The 20,644-nt window shown below is 42.7% G+C and overlaps 1 protein-coding gene across 8 annotated transcripts in view; it reads right to left on the reverse strand.

Moving 5' to 3' along the window:
* Nucleotides 1-20,644, reverse strand: part of TEAD1 (TEA domain transcription factor 1) — a 272,153-nt gene that overhangs the window by 132,669 nt on the left and 118,840 nt on the right. Inside the window, exon 1 of one of the 8 annotated variants that reach the window (XM_073018207.1) lies at nt 14,369-14,415. The exons of 6 other annotated variants lie outside the window; for them this stretch is intronic. In XM_073018207.1, the coding sequence (XP_072874308.1) occupies nt 14,369-14,390 (22 nt within the window). In that variant the 5' untranslated portion in view covers nt 14,391-14,415. Of the gene's footprint in view, nt 1-14,368; nt 14,416-20,644 lie in introns of those variants that run through there. One more of the 8 variants, XM_073018213.1, reaches the window with a different exon arrangement.

The following is a 20,644-nucleotide window of genomic DNA, read 5'->3' on the forward strand; positions in this document are numbered from 1 at the left end:
TCTCCCTGCTCAGACAGACACTACAGTCACTAACCACAGCCCCTTGCCTTTGTGCCAGGAGGCTGCTACCACATTAGGTCCTCTTAACAGTATAGCTAGTACCTTAGAAAGGTATTGTTCTATTGAATTCTTGCTGTATTAGAAATCTCACTGGCTGCAGAGAGGACCATTGGGGTGATTTACTCTGGCTCAGTGTTCCTGAACCCAGAAGAGCACTGAGCCACAACTTCCCCAAAGGGAATGATTCGGTGAAGATGCATGGCCTGATTCTGGATGTCGTGGATTCACACGTACCAAGAGGGATTTGAGGAAAATCTATGGGCTTCCAGCATCTCCTGTATTAAGCCTTCTCTTGATAAATTTTATAGGTTTTATATTACTCTATTTGGAAGACGATGAATACCAGTAATATTCTGGGGGGAAAAGTTTTACTTTTAAATATTTATTTTTTAAAACTTTGTGTCAGTGTGAATCTGTCCCTCTACCATCCCCTATGATATTTATTACATATCTGTTGTCCATTTTAGGCTCTGAGCTCTTGCAGGATAAGGACAAACATGTTCAGTGTTTCCATCTCTCCAGTGACCAGCAAATAGTTAAGTACTCTTTTAACCATCACCTTTTTGGGATTCTAATAATGATAATACCACACAGGGATCAGTCATGCATGGTATTATGTACTCTTCCAATGAACTCCTGAAATCCTTTCAGTCATATCCATCTCCAAGCATCACCCCAGGAAGCCATCACTGAATAAGTGGTGGCAAGAGGGTCATTTCCCCTATCATCTCTTATAAACCCAGGAAGCAATTTTCTCAGTCCACAACCACAAGCCATGAGCTCAAAAGCCCATGTATATCATAAAGACAGTGTTTCTGAGCTCCACCCCGGCCCTGAGGTTAGCTACGGATGGTGTGAGATGGTAACACTGTGTGAGACGATCCATCCAATCGTAGGTGTGTGTCAGTATAGGCAACTAAACAGTGGCTTTCAGGGGCTCTTTTCAGCATAAGAGACAGGAACATCATAAAGCAAAATAGGAAGAGACTATGTTCTACTGGTGTAGCTGAACCTGTTTGGGAGAAGTTCAATTTACAACACCACCCCAGACATGACAGAACTTGGACACACCACCCTACCCCCACCCTACCCAGATACACACATACAGTCTATGATAACCAAAGGCCTGCACCTCCACCCTGGGATCCTCAGTGGATTCAGGGCCACTCCACTGTGGGCAAGACCACTCCCCTAAGACCTCTCACAGACCTATTCCAACCCATAGATCTACTCCAACCCACTGTTCCTCTCTGATTCCCTGGACTTCTGGGTCCCACCTCAAGCTGCCTTGCCCCAGAGACCACAGACTCCCCTCTCCAGCCCTGACTCCTGTTTTTGTTCTGCCTTAGCATGAGGATCCCTGGCTCCCCAGATGCTGACGCCGAGCCCTCATGTGGGCCTTGGAGAAGACCTTGCAGGAAAAGTCCTCAACAAATTCACAAGGTCTGCATATCAGGTCACTATGTTCCAAGAAACAATGATCAAACTGGCTTTTAAGCAATGGAGGGGCTTAGTGGCTTATTTAACTAAGAAGTCTTGTTCCAACAGCTCAGAGGGCATCATTACCAATCTGCCTCCCAGTAGGTTACTCAGTGGTTCCAACCAGTGACCAGTCCTGCATATGTGTGGGATTCTTATGAAAGAAAACTGCTACCATATAGAACTCACGTCCTCGCACTACACCATCCACAGGATGTGTGATTCTCTTCTGAAAGCTTCAGTGAAAGAAAGCTTTACTTTCCCAGCAGCCCCAGAAAGATACCTCCTCTATCTCTCTGGCTCCGATTGGTCAGGCATCATCCCTCAATCAGTTACCAGGACATAGCTGTTTTAGGCTTACGTCAATCACGGTCTACTTCCAGAGCTGCCAGTGATGTCAATCCCACCTGAATCATACAGTGAGCCAGTGAGAGGGCTGGCCTCTATGCATTTGGTAAGAAAAACAGAATGGATGCTGAATGTCCTCTATAGCCGTGGAGCATTCAAGTAGCTTCTGGCCACCTCCATCCAAATGGCTCCAGTCTCACAGGCTGAGATGAAAGCAACCATCTCACCAGCCTAGGAAAAGAACTATTAACTGCCAGCAGCCACTAAAGGAAGAAGAGTCAGCAGCCCAAAGGAATTTATCTCAGGGCCAGGGAGGAGGAGATACAGCACTAAAGACCAAGACCTCTATGGCCACAGAAGGAACTCCCCCACAATGACATCAGCCACCATGCTAATCAGCATGAAAGACCTAGTGCTGGGCAGCATCCCACCACTGGGGACCCTGCCAGACTCAGAGGTGCAGCACTGCTCCCAATCATAGCAGAAAGACCAGAACCTTCAAGTCACTAGAAATCCCAAGTCTAAATCAACACTCCGGAGACTAAGGTGGGAAGTTCAGAGGGAGGATGTAGCTCAGCAAGAGAGGGGAAGAAAAAAGCTTCTTGGCTGTCCTGTGGGCAAGGAGCCCAGAGTTCTCCCAGCACTTCCCTAGTTTAAGAAAATGGGAGAATGTCTCTGAGTAGAATCGGGCCATTTTCCCAGGCTTAGACCCCCATGGAGAAAATGCTCTGGCGTCCATACATCTGGACACTTCCCAACTTCCCAAGCTCCGTTATACCTAAAACAGCTCAGACCTGTTACTAGGTAGTTAAGAATCGGGAAAGAGGCCGGGCACAGTGGCTCAAGCCTGTAATCCCAGCATTTTGGGAGGCCGAGGTGGGTGGATCACGAGGTCAAGAGTTCGAGACCAGACTGACCAACACAGTGAAACCCTGCCTCTACTAAAAATACAAAAATTAGCCAGGCATGGTGGTGCACACCTGTAGTCCCAACTACTTGGGAGGCTGAGTCAGGAGAACTGCTTGAACCCAGGAGGCGGAGCTTGCAGTGAGCCGAGATGGCACGTCTGCACTCCAGCCTGGGGAACAAAGCAAGGCTCCATCTCAAAAAAAAAAAAGAATGGGAAAAGAGTTTTCTTTCTTTCCTCCTCCACACCTCCTCACCCACTCCCCCATCGGTTGGTCCAGAAAAGCCTCCTTCACGCCTCAGGAACATTTCCATAACCATGTGGCAGATTTGCCAGGCACAACGCTTGGAGTGTGCAAGGTAAAGCCTGGATCCTCTGGCCGGAGCTAAAGCCAAGGGTTTCATCAACCTCTCCTGCAAACAGAAGTCTCCACAGACCTTAACAGTGGCCCAGCCAGCCCCCAGTGGTGAAGTACAGGATGCTGCGTTTTGCCCCCTCCTTTAGATTTTAGGGGCAGCACTGTCATTTTATGCCTCCCTCTAAAAAGGGCACTACCAGGGAGGTGAAGAAAGGCTGGGCCCCACGCCCTGGCTGTGTCTCAGGGATGGAGAGTGCCTATGGCTAGACCAAGAAGCATGGTCTTTGATCTGGGGGTGTGCACACAGAAACATCAATTACATCAGTGACAGTCTTCCAAACTGGTATGTCTTGAATGTTTACAAGATACAAGTCCAGATTCAGAAAGGAGGGCCCAGCAATGAGTGAAATGTAGCACCTTACCCTTAACATGCTCCCTGTCAATGGGGACAGCAATGGGTTTGAATCTTTCAAATGCAATATGCCTCCATGTGGAGTGGAAATAAAGGCTCTATTACTGTGTAAAAGGAATGGTCAGGAATTCACCAGGAACAAAACCAGGAAGCTGATCTACGGGATCTGGTGGGGTCAGAGCTAGACCGCGAGAGGCCCCGTCACTGTCCACTGCTCTCCCTTCAAAGCCTGCCGCTCTGGTGTCCTCGGGGTCTGCAGACATGTTCACACTTGCCATGCAGGGAAAGGCTTAACTCTAATAATGACCACACTCATTATGAAAGAAAACCAGTGCTTGTGCCATATTCAGAAAGAACATTTTTGGTTTCTACTTTGGGATAGGCCTCATTCCTTTCCTTAACACAGGCTCAGGATGAAAATTCCCAACTCAAAACAGGATTTCACAGTTCCCCTCCTCCCCTTCTGGGGATTCCAACTGCATTTGTGAGAATGTCACCTATATTCTCACAATCTCATTACCACCTTATGGAATGGGAGCTATTCTTCTCCCCATTTTACAGACAAGAAAACTGAAACTCAAAGGTTGTTTTCAACACCAAAAATGAGAAAGAAAACATAACTGACAACCTTAAATTATGTTTATGGTTATGAGTAAAGGCAGAGAAATTGCAGCTGTACCTATTCATGAAATTCTGTGAATCATACTGGTTGCTTTTTCCCTACTGTCTCAAAGAAGACAAGCTCGGTGACTAGCAAAATCATCCACCTATCCACAAATAGAGGGCAGTGGGGAGGAGTGGCAGGTGGAGTGCTGGCACTGTCCAGGCAGTTGCTAGGTGCCTCTGATTTCATTCTCAGAGACCCTCTGCACGTTGGACGCTACTGTATCAATTTTTGCAAGGGAAAAAAACAAAACAACAACAACAACAACAAAAACAAAACAAAAACTGAGGCTTAGGGAAGAGGAAGGCACAGAGAAGTGCTTTCACTCTGGGCTGCTAGAAACTAAGTAGTTGGTCAGACCCTTACATCATGGTGGTGCATTTGGGCCCCCAACGGAGAAGGCTCGAGGGTAGAGCTGAGAACACAGGAATGGCGCCTGGTGGAAAGTCTGCTGCCCTGTTCCACGTCCCATCCCAAGTTCATTCTAAGCATTACTTTATGAGCCTACTATGACCTGTAATTTCCCTGTCTATATTTGAAGCCAGTATTTGATTATTCCTAAGGAAGACTATTTAAGCATAAATCACTAAAAATAATGATAGCCACAAGTTACTTGGAAAGTGAAATGAATAGTGCATTTAGAAATAAAAATAATTTTCCTTCTCATCTTTTCCCCATATTTTCTGAGGCTGTGTACTGTATTCATGTAGAAACAAAACTTCTCATTTTTCCTTCATCCTCTTATGTTTTATATCCAAAGAAGAAAAACCATACCCTTCAAAAACACTTTGTGGATAAGCAACGAGTCACATCGAGGACTCGGGCGACTTAGGACTCTTCAGAGATGAGTAAGGACTACCATCTGCTACCTACGACGGAAGGCGGGGACACAGTAACCACAGGGCCCAGTGCAACTCTCAGTACCTGCCCAGGTCTGGCCACTGCCAAGCACTTCAAAGCACGACCTACTTCACCTTAATAGGTAAGCTCCAGGAGAAGGCCATCATCCACAGTGGAATTTTCCGTGCAGCCCTCTGGAGTTTACAGAGGTTCCCGTAGAGAGGTTCTCTTACCACAAAATGTTACCTTTCTATAAACCCATAGGCCTTCCTTACACAAGTGAGCTAATAGTAATTAATAGTTTGCATTTATTGAATGTTAACTATGTGCTAAGCCCTTAACCTGTATTTTTCAATCCTCACACCTACCTTTTAACAAAGGCACTATTATTCAACCCACTTTACTGATGAGAAAACTGAAACTTAGAGAAGATTAAGTAACTTGCTCAAGGTTACGCAAGCAACCAGAAGTGGCAGAGCCAGGAGCAAAAAGCAGGACTGTGATTTCAGGACCTACATATCCACACTAACCTATTAAACATACTGCCTCCTACCCAGTGTTACAACACAAAGACATTTTAAGGTATCCTACGGAGAATTCATTTCCCAAAATACTGTATTTGAGCTGACAGAAACAGAACTATATCCGGTGGCAAAGAAAACACTAAAGGTTGACCAGCTGTACTTTCCTTGAAAACCTCATGGGATAAAAAATCAGTATACTCTGATCAACTCAACTATGCACACAAACATTATTGCTTCCAAATACCTTTGCAAAAAGGGAAAGCTTTCACATTTGGGGATTTTATTGTGAAAACTGGTGTAAAATATGTCTGTGCTGTGATGCTCTGTATTTTCACATCATTTTTTAAAATAAAACAAAGTGCAGTGCAATTTGCTTCCCCAGAAAACTGTATTACATTTGATTCTTATTGCAACCCACTTATTACTAGCTACATTTTGTAATTTTTTTCCTCCAAACAGCCTCAAGATTTTGCCTTTGGGAGCCAACCTACCAATTCGTTTGATTGTTTAGCACAACTGCAATTCCTACAGGCAATTTCACAGTTGCAGGGATTTCAAATATGACAGAATTCAAACCTGACCTGGCAATGATCAACTACTTCACTTATTTTTTACTCAACTCTCAGGCTATGTTTATGTTTAGATAATTTATGAGGTTAAATGGCAAAGCATTTAGGCCAACCCAACTACTTGGTTGAAACTACTCAGCTTCAAGCTCTAAAGTATGAAAGGCTGTTGGAAGTTAGTCATTCTTTTATCCATATTCTGTACAGAGGGCTCAACGTGGGCCCTACACTTTAGAGGGTCTCCTCCTCCTCTTCCTCCTCCTCCTCTTCCCCCTCCCCCCACCCCCACCACCCCCAGGGCGAGAAGCCTTTGAGGATCAAGAGGACACTTCACCTAACACCCTCACCTTTTAGACCATCGACCAACGACCCGAGACTCCAGAATTCTCAGTCCAAGAACCCCTTTCTACTTCCAAGGTCTGTGCAGGCCACTTCCCTGAGTCTGTTGTCAAAAGGGCAGATTGTGTCACTGGTGTGAGTATGCTTCAGTGCAAGGAGTGGCCCAGGAGCAGCTGTTAGCAGGAGGAAGGAAAAGAGGGTTTGCTTGTACAATCTACAGCATCCATATGAACATGTTACAAGATGTAGCTGGAGTGGGAAAAGAAGGGGGCAGGCCTCTAAATTTGAACCTGGGTTCCAAGTTACTATGCAACTAAATTTGTCAAAGTAGGAAGTGAGAAAATTTTATTTAACAGTGTATTAACTTTAATTATAACCTTTAAATATCTCAACATACAGTACATGAGCTTCCACTGACACTCTTTCCCTCAGGCTCCATAAATATTAGGGACAGGTTTGTCTACATTCAAACATGAAAGTGCTGCCATTGTAAATGGACTAATGAGAAGATCACACAGACCCCCAACACTGATAAACCAGTCTGTCAATTCATGCATTAAAAATACTCAGCAAAATTCCTAGTGAAAAAAATAAAAGAAACATCATAAAACCACCTAATAATCTAGAGAAGCAACAAACGGAGCTGCAAAACTAACTTGATTTAAATAGATCAATTCTTTGGAAGGTACAAGGTGTATCAATCAATGCTTCAACTAGTTTCTGTACCTACTAATCTTTATCTAATCACACACATGATTCTGTAGACACAGACACATTTCTAAAACTCCCTAGGTTGTCTTTAAAACTATGATGCCTAACTATCAAAAGCAAAAAGATCACTATTAGGTCTATCACTCATAGCAATCTGGGATCAAGCATTTTGCAAATAAAAAGGGCAAACTCAATATGGGTAGACCTAAGGCCCTAATTTTAGTGGTTCTACATCAGAGATCATTTTTATAATAATATTGCTTTAATACTGGCTAGGATATGTCACATGATCTTTACTTCTAGGTGGGAATTAGACATCCACAATATATAATTATGACATCATAACCACAGTGAATTGAACCTGTGTTGTGATTCTGAAGACTTCCTGTGGTTAAAATTGCCCATCTCACAAACTATAGTTACAAATGTTCTAACATCTCTAAATTGATCATATTTAGCTGCCCCCAAAAGAGATTAAAAAAATAATATAAAGTAGGAATGTTAATTGTGATATACATCTTCCTTCATTACTAGCATGTATCTTGCAGGCAGACAGCATGCCTGCTCACTTACACAATTTTTATGACTGGAAATTTTAAAGGAGATTCATTATATTGCTGACCTTCACAGTAAGCCACCAAATGGTCTTTTGATCCCTGCTTCAATACTTCTCGCCATATCCTAAAGCAGAAGCCCAATCCACCTTTGCAGGACTGTTAAGAATATCTTTTTTATAATTGAGCCAAAATGTGACTGCCTTTTAAGATTATAACTAGAGTCTACTGGACAAACGTGCTGCTTCTTCACCCAGGAGCATCTTTTGGATATTTTAAAACAACTCATGCCTTTGCAGAGTCTTTTCTAAGTCAGGGCAAATACTACCACCCCCACACGCACTCCATCCTTTGAACGATTTTGTGTGACATGTGGTTTCTTCTCTTTACCATCTGGGTGATACAAGGTTTCTGAAGAAACCCTAGTTTTTACGTTCTCTCTTTCTTTTGTCCACCTTTGCATCCCAACACATAGAAAGGTACCTGGCATACAGTATAGTGGAGAGAGTGAGGAAGCAAAGAAAGGAAAAAAGAACCCCTGGCTCCAAGTGTGTTCTAATATGGTACGCATCCTCCTCCATCTGCACAGCCCGAGGTAACACTCACTTCTGCAGAAGCCACATCATGAACTTACTGTGATCGCACAGTCAACAAAAATCACATAGTACTGACCTGCCATTACAACACCTGTTTGTCACCCTTAGGTATTAACTAAGGTGCAGTTCAGACCACAGTTCTTGCATTCAGCTCAGACTATGTCTCTGTTTTTGACAAAGTAGATAAAATTAAAAAGCAGATCAAAGTTCTCATTTATGCATTATATCAACTATAGTTTTCTGCTTAATAAGGTTTTCAAAGAAAGAAAAGAAGCTAGCCTGGGGTGACTTGTTCTTAGTGAACCCATGCTAGGTCAAAGTGATCACCACTAGGGAAAAGCCATACTTCTCCGCCCATATTAAGGGGAGTTAAATGCTCAAGCATGGTCTGCTGAATGCATTCCAAGCCGTATTTTGCAAGCTGGGAAAACACTTCCCCATAAAGTTTCCTTAAAAAGGTCTGAAGAATGGAAACATCACAAGGCACAGTCTTTCCAAGTTAATACTTCAAAGAGAATGACATTTGTTTGGGTATATAAGCTCTGGCACACACGCCTCAAAATTAAATTCTACTATTTTATCACTGGACCTAAGCTTCATGATTTCCTGAGACATACTTAGGGATTTGATTACACATGTACACCACCAAATTCTAACTAACCTCCTTGGCAGAAGTCCCCCAGAGCCCTGCATTCAGTGATACACACCACCTAACTCCACCACGAAATCCGTGACGCCGCTCCAAGACAAGCGTTGGTGCCCTGTAAACCAACAGGTCTAGATTAGAATTCCACAACCTTGGGCAGGCAACGACTCCATGGAACCCCAGCTTCCCATCTTTAAAATACGTAATAGGGCCTCGTTAGCAGGTTTGCTGTGAAGGATACAGGAGACCTCATTTTATGAAAGTCTGGCTCAGCGACTGAAATGTGGTAGGCATTCAGGAAATGCAGTCTTCTTTCCCATCTGCCTCCCGTCTTCCCATTGCAGATGTGAGCTAAAAGATCCTAAGCGTCCCAGCACAGAGGGCCACACAGCTAGCACGGAGAGCCACACAGCCTGCACTCAATCAATGAGCTATGAAAATTATCTTCATTGTGTGGCCTATAAAAAAGCTATGGTTTCCCTTCCTATTTTACCAACAAGACACCTGAAGTTGCCTTTCTCACAAATCATGAACTTAAACCAAGAAAGAGAAGCTCTTCCTCATTACGCCTAAAGACAAAGCTGCTCTGACTAAATCACATTCAGACTCATAATCCTTCACCCAAGGGCCTTCGGAAATGCCAAGACCCTCAGGGAAGCAAAATTTCCTCGAATGTACAGGGGCTGAGAACACTTGGGGTTTTGAGATGACTAATCATGGAAATGTACTATAAACAGGGAATATTAAAAAGCTTAGAAAGCCTCTCCGGGAAAGGGGGAAAAAATCCTCACAATTCAGGGCTCGGTGGAGAGAACAGCAGTTTTACAGAAAAAAAAAAAGAAAAAAAAAAAAACAGGTGAAAATGTTAGGCAGGCGCAACTTCTGTTTTCCCAGAATCCAGCACCTGGGTCGGGCTGGGTAGGGAGAAGTCTCCTCGGCTTCTTGCTACCATGGTGTTTTTTTCTATCTTGACAATTCACTTCCCCAACAGGCATGCCGCCAACTCAAATGAGACTCAGAGCAGTGAAAAGCCCTTCAGGTAAACAGTGTGATAAGCTAAACTGAAAAACTAGACAATGTTTTTGGACTGTGAGGGTGTTGCTATGGAGACAGTTGCTAATTAACTGCTTTCAACCAGGAGAACAAAGGGCTCGGGGCAGGCAGGCCTCGGTATCTCCGAGTGAGCAATGCTTCTAGCCTTGCGCAATCGGCACATCGCTCATATCTGGAATACCTGAGACCCAGTCAGGTCGGCTACATGCCTGAAGAAATGACAAAAGTGCGTTTTCTTCATCTTGACCTGGATTCGTAACACCTGGCCACCAGTACCTCTCAGGGAAGGAAGCAACTGGCAAGGGGAATGCAGATTCCAGGAAGCAAGGCCCCACACCACCAGCCAGGCACTTTCCTAAATAGCGTCTTCATCCCCGTCTGGAGACAAAACACTGTGAAGGCTCAGGCGGCAGTGGGGTGGGGGGAACATGTAATTGTTTTAAACTATATATTTTACTTTACGGGCTTTAAGCTCAAAGGGCAGAGATAAATCTCCCCTTCTTAAGGATTCATCTTCCTCAGGTTAAGAAAAAAAAGTGACTGAATTTTTCTCAAAAAGAAATAATAAAACTCATCATTATTCCATATTTCCAAGTCCCACACATTGTGGTCACTCAAAAAATAATAACAAAAAAATTAATTGTGATCTGACTTATCACATGAATTTTTCTCCTCCAATCTCATCCCAGGCTGACTTGGCTGGTTCAGATGTGGTCTCATCTTAGAGGCTAAGCTGGTGCTCTGAGGCTGAAATGCTCTGTTCTGAATGGGTAACCTTTGAGCTGTATCTAGTTCAAACCAAAGATCTATATTCCCCTCACAAATATTTAAACTCGAGTGTGAAAAGTGAACAGGGCTTCGCAGAACCACCTCAAGTGACCCAAAAGTTGAGTGAGGGCTCTGTCTCACTCCTCAGTGACCTGAAAGTACCCTTTCAGCCCTCAGCCTAATTTCAAGTTACATTAAACATATCTACATTAAGCCAAACTCAACCAAGCTATTGAGTGATACATTCTGCCTAGAACAAAATCAAGTGGTTTCCATTTTTTACACTCTTAAGAATCACCAATCAACACAGCCTATGGGCAACCCACCTTCACAATCTGAGGCATCATCTGCATTAAGCATGTTATGATTCTGAATGAAAAAAATACAACAATACAATTCTTGGTTTGACTCTGTGGCAACAACGCATATAAACATCTTCAGGAAAGTCCAACCATCTTCTGGCATCGCTGAAAATCCACCCAAGAGCATAGGCTTTGGAAGTAGACACGCTCAGGTTCAAACCAAGGCTCCAACTCAGTACTGCACTATCTGTGAAATACTGACCCCTTTGAGCTTCAGTTTGCGCATCTGCAAAACAGGCATACTAATATCTATTTTACAGAGTTACTGACATTATTCAGTGAATTAAAGTGTTCCCTACAGCCCTTAGCCTGTAGTAAGTACTCAACAGATCACAGCAATTAATTAAAGCCTCCAATAATTTACTACTTTTAAGGTGAGGTAAAACTGCTGTTAGTTCTAGTTTCTACATCTGCAGCCAAGCTCATGCTGAGAGAAAAGCGGATTTTTAGTCTGAGCTGTGGCCCTCTCCACCCCAACCTAGCGCCCTCCTCTGTCCACAATAGCCCATCAAGACCAATCACCGTGTATAACTGGAAAAGCTTTTACTGTGGTGAAAATTGCAGAATTGGGGCTAATTTTCAAATCCAGCCCCAATTTCTAGGTTACATTTACTCCTTTCTTGTGAAACCAAGGAGTTAAATTCTTGCTTTGCAGATGGCAGCTTTTTAATAAGGCTTTCAGCCCAAGCCCCTCCCTGCCTGGGTTAAATTTCATCAGCCATTGCCCAGGGACATCTCACTCTTCTCCTTTCAATCTCTCCTTCCTCTGCTCCTTCCAGGCTGTGCTTCCAGCAATCCCCATCCATCCATGCATTCAACAGAATTTTTAAACCACCCATTCTGTGCCAGGCATGGTGCTGACACTGAGAACACAAAGATGCAACCAACCCCATTCACAAGGGGTACTTAGGCTAGTGCCAAAGATAAAGACAGCTACATAGGACTCTTACAAATCTATGAGATTAGCCTTGTGCTAGGAAAAAGACATGGTGCTTGGGGGCAGAGACAGGAGCAAAGGAAGATGAGTGGCCCCACCACAGTATTCCCAGAATGAAGACAACTCCCACCCCAGAGGAGAAAACCATGGCTCCTGCCTCGAGGCTCTTTTTCATTTTTTTGTCACCATTCACTTTCATTGCATTCCCTACAGTCCCCTCTACATGCTAAGTATAGGGGTCAGGAGGAGAGAAGCTGACCTTGAATCAGCACCTTAGTAGAATTCCCTGATTGATGTGCTTTGCCTCCCCCTCCCTAATCAGCCCTCTGAACATATCTCTAACACAGCAGGAACCATCGCTGTGTTTCCTGTCAGTCTCCCCAGCTGGTATGAGAACTATCCAACAGCAGAAGCCTTATCTAATTTGTATTTCTCTCCAGAGCACCTACCACAGAACCTGGCACATAGCTGTTTGATAAAAGCTTGCTACATTGAACTAAACTGTAGTCCAGAGCCTTTGGATAATTTATGCAAGATCACAAAGCTAAGAGGTAAAACCGGCTCTGGACCCAGAGCTCTGACTCATTCATTCTCCTGCACTGATGACTGTTGATTTTGCCTAGAGGAGACTAGCTCTGGAGGTGCAAGTAGTCATCATCTGCGGACATTTTTGCATGCTGGCACCACAAATGGGCTCTCTAACTTCTAATCTCTCCTCAAAGCCTTCTCTCACCCAACTTTCTAAACCTGTGCAGCTAAAACTGAGAACACTCTCTTACTGGAAACTGTATTTAATTATTACCATTATGTACTTATTCCCCTGGACTCCAAAAATACCAAAAAAAACGCTACAAAATTTTTACTCTTTTGCTGTCAAAGAAAAATAGAAAAAAAAATATTTCTTGTGGCATCTGATAATCTCCTCGCTTTCAAAAAAAACCGCATTATCAACCCCCCTACTTTCACATCTTCTACCATACAGGCTTGGGATATAAGTTTAAAAAAAAAAATACATCATTTTGACAGAGGTTAGAAAAACAAAGAATTTCAATAAAAACAGACTATAGGATTTCCCAATTTATAAGCAGCATAACAGCTTGGAAGAGCAAAGGATTAAGAGGACTTGGGTTCAAATTCCAATGTACTAATCACATTAGGATATGTTCAGTCTCTTAACCTCTCTAAGCCACTTACTTCATTTGTTAAATGGAAATAAATAATAACTCTTCTTACCAGCATTGCTGGACTAAGGAAGATAATATCTGAAAAAGCAATTATAAACTGTAAAGCGCTGTAGGAGATTTCTTTTTAGTGGGTGTTAAAAATGCTGACACACACACTCATCTTCTGCCAATTTCAGAGGGAAATACAAGTACAGCCATGGTCATAAAAAGAAACCAGAATGATTTATAGAAATAAAAGCCATAGAACTAGACATCTAATTGGGAATAATAGACATTTAGTTACCTGAATAATTACTGGAAGCCAAGAAATAGGAAAAAGATTGCATGTGACTATTAACAAGCACCATCAGAGCTCTGTGCCCAGATTCCTTATCTGTGAAGTGGGATAATGAAAGTATACCACCCAATTCTCAGGGTGGTTATGAAATTTAAATTAAACTAGTTAATATTTGCAAAACACTGAGATAAACGCCTGGCACTTTTCTAATTTGATAGGTAGGTAAATAAACAAACAAATGATGATAAACATGTATTTCTCATGTTTCCACAACACCTATTCAACGAGATTTTCAAGGGTCTATAGACAAAAAGCCCAGTAGGACATCTCAAACTTCACCTGAGTGAGTGAACAGATACCAAGTGTTCTAATCTTTTTATTCTAACAGGGTGCCAGCAGGCAGAATGCCAGGGGTTTTTTGTTGATGTTGCTTTTGTTTTGTTTTGTTTTCCACGTGGCAGAGTTGGGAAAGGAGGAAAGGCAAACCAATTCACAGCTGAGCCTAGAACAGCGCTGCTTCCCTCATGAGTAGGATGGTACCGCCTAAAGGCATCCAACATTAATCACCACCTCCACAGAAATGCATGCTCCTTTTATGGAAACGCAGCATTCAGAGTTTTACAACATTTGTACCACAGAAGGAAAGACCAGTGCTGATTTGGTGCCAAACTCAACTGTAAATACAAGGTGTTTTTTTCATTGGTAATTACAGATGAGAACTTCACTTCTGGCATACACACCATAAGGCATTCTTGGTTTACACATTTAAATAAACATACTCACCATGGGTTCTAATTTCCTTCATGCATTTACTTGACCACAGACACTGAGTTCCGACTGGGTGCAGAGGAGTGCCTTGTTGTGGGGGTAGAAAAAGAGAAATCAACTCCCAGACCTTGAAGATGGCAATTTAACACCAATGGAGCCCTGTCTTTAGGGAGCTTCTGATCTAACTGAGGAAATGGAACACCAGCATATTATACATTAAAAATCAATATAAGTGAAATCAAAACAGAGTTCAAGAAGAGATGTTAGAAAAGATAAGTACTCTTCCAGTCAAAAGGAAAGAGTGAGAAATAAGGCAAGATGGAGTGGTCACGAAAGAACTAATGGGGGTGGAACTGGAAGCTCCAAAGACAGGAAAAGCACAGACTGTCTATAGGATGAATACACATCACCTTCAATCAGCAGTCAGCAATGGGGGCCAACCGCAGAGCATGTGCGCAGAAGGCAACCATGGGAAAGGTAAAAACAATAGCGTAGCTGGAGCTGAGGTCACCAGGGCAGTACTGCAAGATAAAAGTGGAAATACAGGTAGAGTTGATATGTTATACAAAGGCCTTTAATAAAAAGATTAATTTCCATTGCAGGGATAAGAAGCATAGCTAGAGACTCATCCAGGTATCAGGCAATTAGAGTTTGGAAAATGAGAATTATCCAAAGGAGAAATGAACATATGAAAGATGTCCCAAAGGAGAATGGAAGAGTAAGGGAATGATCAGTCCCTACAGGGTAAATCAAATAGGAGGTTTCAAAGACAAGGGGGTTTTGAAAAATAGTAGATAGGATACACTGACACAAAAAAGCAAGCCAGAAAACAAACAAGAGAAATTGGAGAATTCCATTTTCAATGTATGGGATGTTTTGCTGACAAAGGGACAATCATTTGGAAGAGAAATGGTGATCCTCTGCACAGATAGGATAGTAAAATTGGCAGAGTGGAGGAAACCTTTACAAAAAAGAGGGGGTAAATAAAACCTTAAAGATAACCACTATTTAGTGGAGTAAGGAAGAGGAAGAAAGGTTTAAAAAAAAAAAAAAAAAGAGGGAGAGCATGCACATCTAAGACTTAAGGGCTATACCACGGATTTCCAGGATGGGATGTGGTGGGTGGCACACCAGGGGGTACAAAAGCACAAACATCAAGAAGTCCAGGAGTGAGAAAAGGACACTAGAACTGTCACTGGATAGAGTGCCAACTGTCTGTGAAAGCCCTAGTCTGAGGACCGAATGCATGCTACATCAAGACCCCAGATTGAAATGAGCCCCTTCTCCACACTCTGTGATTGTCTAAAAGATCAGCTAAGAGGAGAAGGACTGATGGGACAGAGTTTGAGGGAACAGTAGGGCAAGATGGTTTGAACACAATCACCATCCTTCTTCAAGTCTATCTTGAAGAATTAAAAGTTAAGAGGTCACCATCTAGGATACTAGCTCTTCCCCTCACCACAAAATCTACAGCAGAAAATACATCTGTAGGTATTAAGGGCTGCTCCCACTTTATTCTCAAAACTTCCAATAACTACTCCATGTTTATTAATATAACAAGAATTGCTTTTTTTTTTTTTTTTTTTTTTTTTTTTGAAGACAGGATCTAGCTCTGCTGCCCAGGCTGCAGTGCAGTGGTGTGATCATGGCTCACTGAAGCCTCAACCTCCTTGGGCTCAGGTGATCCTCCCACCTCAGCCTCCCAAGTAGCTGACATCACACCCAGCTAATTTTTGTATTTTTTGTGGAGACGGGTTTCACCACATTGCCCAGGCTGGTTTCAAACTCCTAAGCTCAAGTGATCTACCCACCTCAGCCTCCCAAAGTGCTGGGATTACAAGCATAAGCCATCCCATGCAGCCTAAGAATTTAGAAACATCGTGTCTGTGCAGTCTTCTGCAACTCTTCCGTGTACCCCAAAGTAACACAACAGCATCTCTATAAATGATATGTTTCAGTGAGACCAACAATGCTGATTTCCTATGGTTTTTGTTATTCAATTTAATTCAACAAGCACTGACTGCCCACTATATGCTATCTCCATACCACCTTTCATGTTCTCCCAAGCTCCTGGGTAGACAAATAGGTTGCTACCCCACACTTAGTATCTGTAAGAGGTAAAGTCAGAAAAAAAATGCAGTGTGGTCTCCTTTGCTATATAATATTCTGTCTTCTCTGAAATAAATTCCTCACAGTAGCCTCCCTCCAGGACCAGTTTCTGCACTACTGTGGAAATAAAAAGAAAAGCCTATGCAAAAAGAAATCTCAACCTCAGTATTGAACTCTGGATATTCCAGAAATGAGCACCTCCAGCCCCACAGTGATCCTCAACTTGTACTGTGAATCAGAATAATCTGGGCAGCTTTTAAACAATATAAACGTCGGCACCTCATCAGAGATCCGATTCAATGGCATGGGGTAAGGCTGTCATCGCTGTTATTTGCATTTTGTCTTTTACTGTTCTCAAGCAATCTAACATGCAATCAGGACTGAAAAGCAGCATATACCAATTCACGTGCTTCATCTACCTGACTGCACACCCAAATCACCTGGGGATCTTGTTAAAAATAGGTGTGTGGTGGGGGAGACTGCATTTCCAAAAAAGCTCTCAGGTGATGTTGATGATGCCAGTTGATCCATGGACCACAGGTGGAGGAGCAAGGGTATAAAGCCTGGGCCCCAGTGTTTCTTATCAGCCCTCCAGATGATTCTGACGCACCAAAGTTTAGTAGAAAGAAAACTGGCTTTGGACAGGCTGGCCTGAGTTCCAATCCTGATCCCAACACTTCCTAATTGTGACCACACTCACATTACTGATCTTCTTTAAACCTGTACCCTTGTATACAACATGACGGTTATGGGTTGAATTGCATGCCCCAAAAAGGTTTGTTGAAGTGTTAACCCTCAGTACACCTCAAATTTGACCTTATGAGAAATGCTGCCATTGAAGCTGTGATCAGTCAAGGTCATATTGGAGTAGGGTGATCCCTTAGTTCAATATGACAATTGTCCTTACAAGAAGATAATGCAACGACAACCTTAGGAGAGAAACCATGAGACAACAAAGTTAGAGACTGAAGTTCACAGCTGTAAGATAAGGAAAACCAAGCACTGATGGCGACACTATAGCCTTTAAGAGAAAGGCACAGAACAGATCCTCCTCTAAAGACTTGAGAAAACATGGCCCTGCCAACACTTCAACTTCCAGCTTCTCACCTCCAGAACTGTGAGAAAATATATGCCTGTTGTTTTAAGTCACCCAGTTTACACTATTGTGTTATGGCAGCCCTAGGAAACTAAGACAATTAGATACTAGCAACTCCCTTGCTGAGCTGCGTGAGACTGAATCCAGTGAAGGAGCTCACCCTGCTGATCAGGGCAGGATGGATTCCCTTTCCTTGTCAGAGGTACTAAGGATAAGCACCAGGGAGTGAGCATCCCCCTTAAAGGAAAAGTAGCTGCTGACAGATGTGTCCAGGCATCTGGCCTCTTGGAGGGCATTCACAGGCTGCAGCCACAGCAGCCAGGCCCATTATGTACATGCACACCCACTCAGGTGCTCCCGCTGGGTCGCAGGAGCAGCTCTGCTCATTACGAGTGGGAACAGTTATAGGCCCAGCTCGCCCCAGAGGCCCATTCTGGCCCAGGAGGCTCTGACAGGAAGGCCTCCAGCCGCACTGTGTTAGGAGATGAAGTGAAAGCTCAGGGGGCCTCCTGGAGAGGAATAATCAGAACCATCATTGTGGCCCTGGCCCTCACCTAGAGAGGCTGTCACATGTCGAAAAGAGAGGGGTATTCCAAATCTACCTTGATTACCCAAAATCTGTCAACACCATGAGGGTTGTTTTTGGTTTTTTTTCTTAAACAATAAATAATACACAGAGAAAGTTTATTCTCACTCTTCAGAATGTACCTGCTCTTATTTAAGCTGTTACATTCGGCCCCATTCATTTGGTCATCATATAATCTCAAAGAGACTATCACGCTAATGAGGATAGAGATGAACATGACATAGACCAGACCCGGTGAGATGAGAAAAAATAATTAACGAGTATGTACTGAGTGCTTAGGTCATGCCACATGGATCGCATGAAACCTAAAAAACGGAGATAAGTAACCTGTGCAGGGTCACACAGCTCATACCTAGAAGTGGTAGTAGGGTTTGAAATACGGGCTCTAAGCCCTATTCCCTTCCTACTCTCCCATAACTATTTCCTATCAGAGTTAGCCAAAGCAAGCAAAATTTAAGACAGTTTTGGGGCAGACCAAAGATCACGGCCATTTTACTCCAGAGTCGTAAGAATGAAATAGCTGCTTCCATTATCCACTTTAGTGTTCCAAAACCAATTCTTCAAAGTAATGTATTTCACATATACTCTCAAGGGATATCCCATGCTCTGACTTCTACCAGTAAGGAACGGCTTTTGAACAACTGGAGTCAGATCACAATGAGAAAGTGAGTTCTGAACAGCCAGCACTCAGTGAGATCCCCACCAATTCCACTCCCTCACAATCACTGGGCTTAACAACAAAGAGATCACCCAGAATAGTTCTCTTTTGATTCATGTTCCATATCCTACACGCCTTTTTCCTAACAATGTCCTTACTTCACCACGTCAGTGGGTTATCTAAAAATGGTGGGTTTTTTGAATGAATGAAATGCCAAACTTGAGGTATCTGCAACAAAAGTGAAAACAATGTCCTACAAATAAGACAGACAATACTCTAAAGGAAAAACTGAACAAAATTAAACAGATATTGTATGAAAGAAACACAGTACATAATAAAATATAACATTATTTAAGTTCAGCTGTTATTAGAAATAAAAATCAAATAAACTATAAGATATTTTCTACCTCTAAAATAGCAAAGATATTTAAAAACCTAAATATTCAGCATTGATCACAGACGGAGGAAATGACCATTCTCACTACGTTTTTAGAGGAGCGGACATTGGTATTTGGAAATATTATCATAGTTCTTAAAGAAAATAATCTATCCTTTAACTGTGCCATTCCACTTCTTGGAATTGGTCCTAAAGAAATAATTATGTATCTCACTCAAGGACACTCACTGTAGTTACTTGTAGCAGGGAAAACCCACTTTCATTGCTCTAAAAGAGGCAACCAATTGAATAAAGTATATTTATAAATTTAAAAAAACAACTTCATAGATTTTCAATGACATGCAAAAATCTGTTTTTTTTTTTTTAAAAGGAACAAAGTCTCGCTATGTTGCCCAAGCTGGAATGCAGTGGCTATTCACAGGTATGAGCATGGCATACTGCAGCCCCAAACTCCTGGCTCAAGCAATCCTCCTGCCTCAGCCTCTGAGTAGCTGACTACAGTCATGAGCCATCATTCCCAGTTAATTTTTTTATTTTTTGTAGAGATGGGGTCTTGCTATGTTGCCCAGGCTGGTCTCAAACTCTTGGCATCAAACAATCCTCTTGTCTCAGCCGCCCAAACCACTGGGATTACAGGTATGCGTCACCATGCCCGGCTCATTTTATAACACTTTGGGACCTGGCCCATAACCAATGTTTTTTGGCTAGCTTTACTATGTATCTCATGCCATCCTCATAGCACCCATACAGGCGTTCAGTGTAACTGTCCTTATTTTGAAGCTGAACAGAGGTTGGGGAACTTGCATAGAGTTGCTCATCCAAAAGCTAGGCTGTACATATCCAGACCTTATGTTCTAAAACCAAGACTTCTACTAACAGGACAATGCAGCAGAGTCCTGAGAACAATTTCACATTTAAGTGTCAGCGGTTATCATACAGACATAAATAAACAGACTTATATCAAAGAAGGCAAACTAAAGAGAAAAGCAACAAGATTTCAGAGTTGCCTATATTTTTATATCTAGGTCAAAACTTTCTTCTTGGAACTATATAGGACTTTTTTTTTTCTTTTTACTATTTTTCCTTTACTTTCCTTTTCTTGATACTTTTATATTATCTTTACCCTTCTCACCCCCAAGCATTTGCGAGGTCAATGACAGTGGCTTCTAGAGAGAAAATATCCCAGAACAGAGAGTTATTATTTATCTACCAAACAGAGCTTGAGGGAAATCTCCCTTAAAAACACTTGCCCATTTTTGTCCTATTTTGGTACTCACCAAACAACTTTCTCATCAGGGAGGTGATCTCAAATAGTCTCCATGTACCTCAAGGAGTGTCCCAAGCACATGCCCAGTGTCCATCACCCTGCAGCCTGACCTCCCATCCCAGAAGCACTTCTAAGTGCCCACCTATCCTTAGTTCCAGGGAAGATTAGTATCCATTTC

Source organism: Chlorocebus sabaeus, chromosome 1 (genome assembly GCF_047675955.1).
Source record: "Chlorocebus sabaeus isolate Y175 chromosome 1, mChlSab1.0.hap1, whole genome shotgun sequence".
NCBI classification, from domain to species: Eukaryota; Metazoa; Chordata; class Mammalia; order Primates; family Cercopithecidae; genus Chlorocebus; species Chlorocebus sabaeus.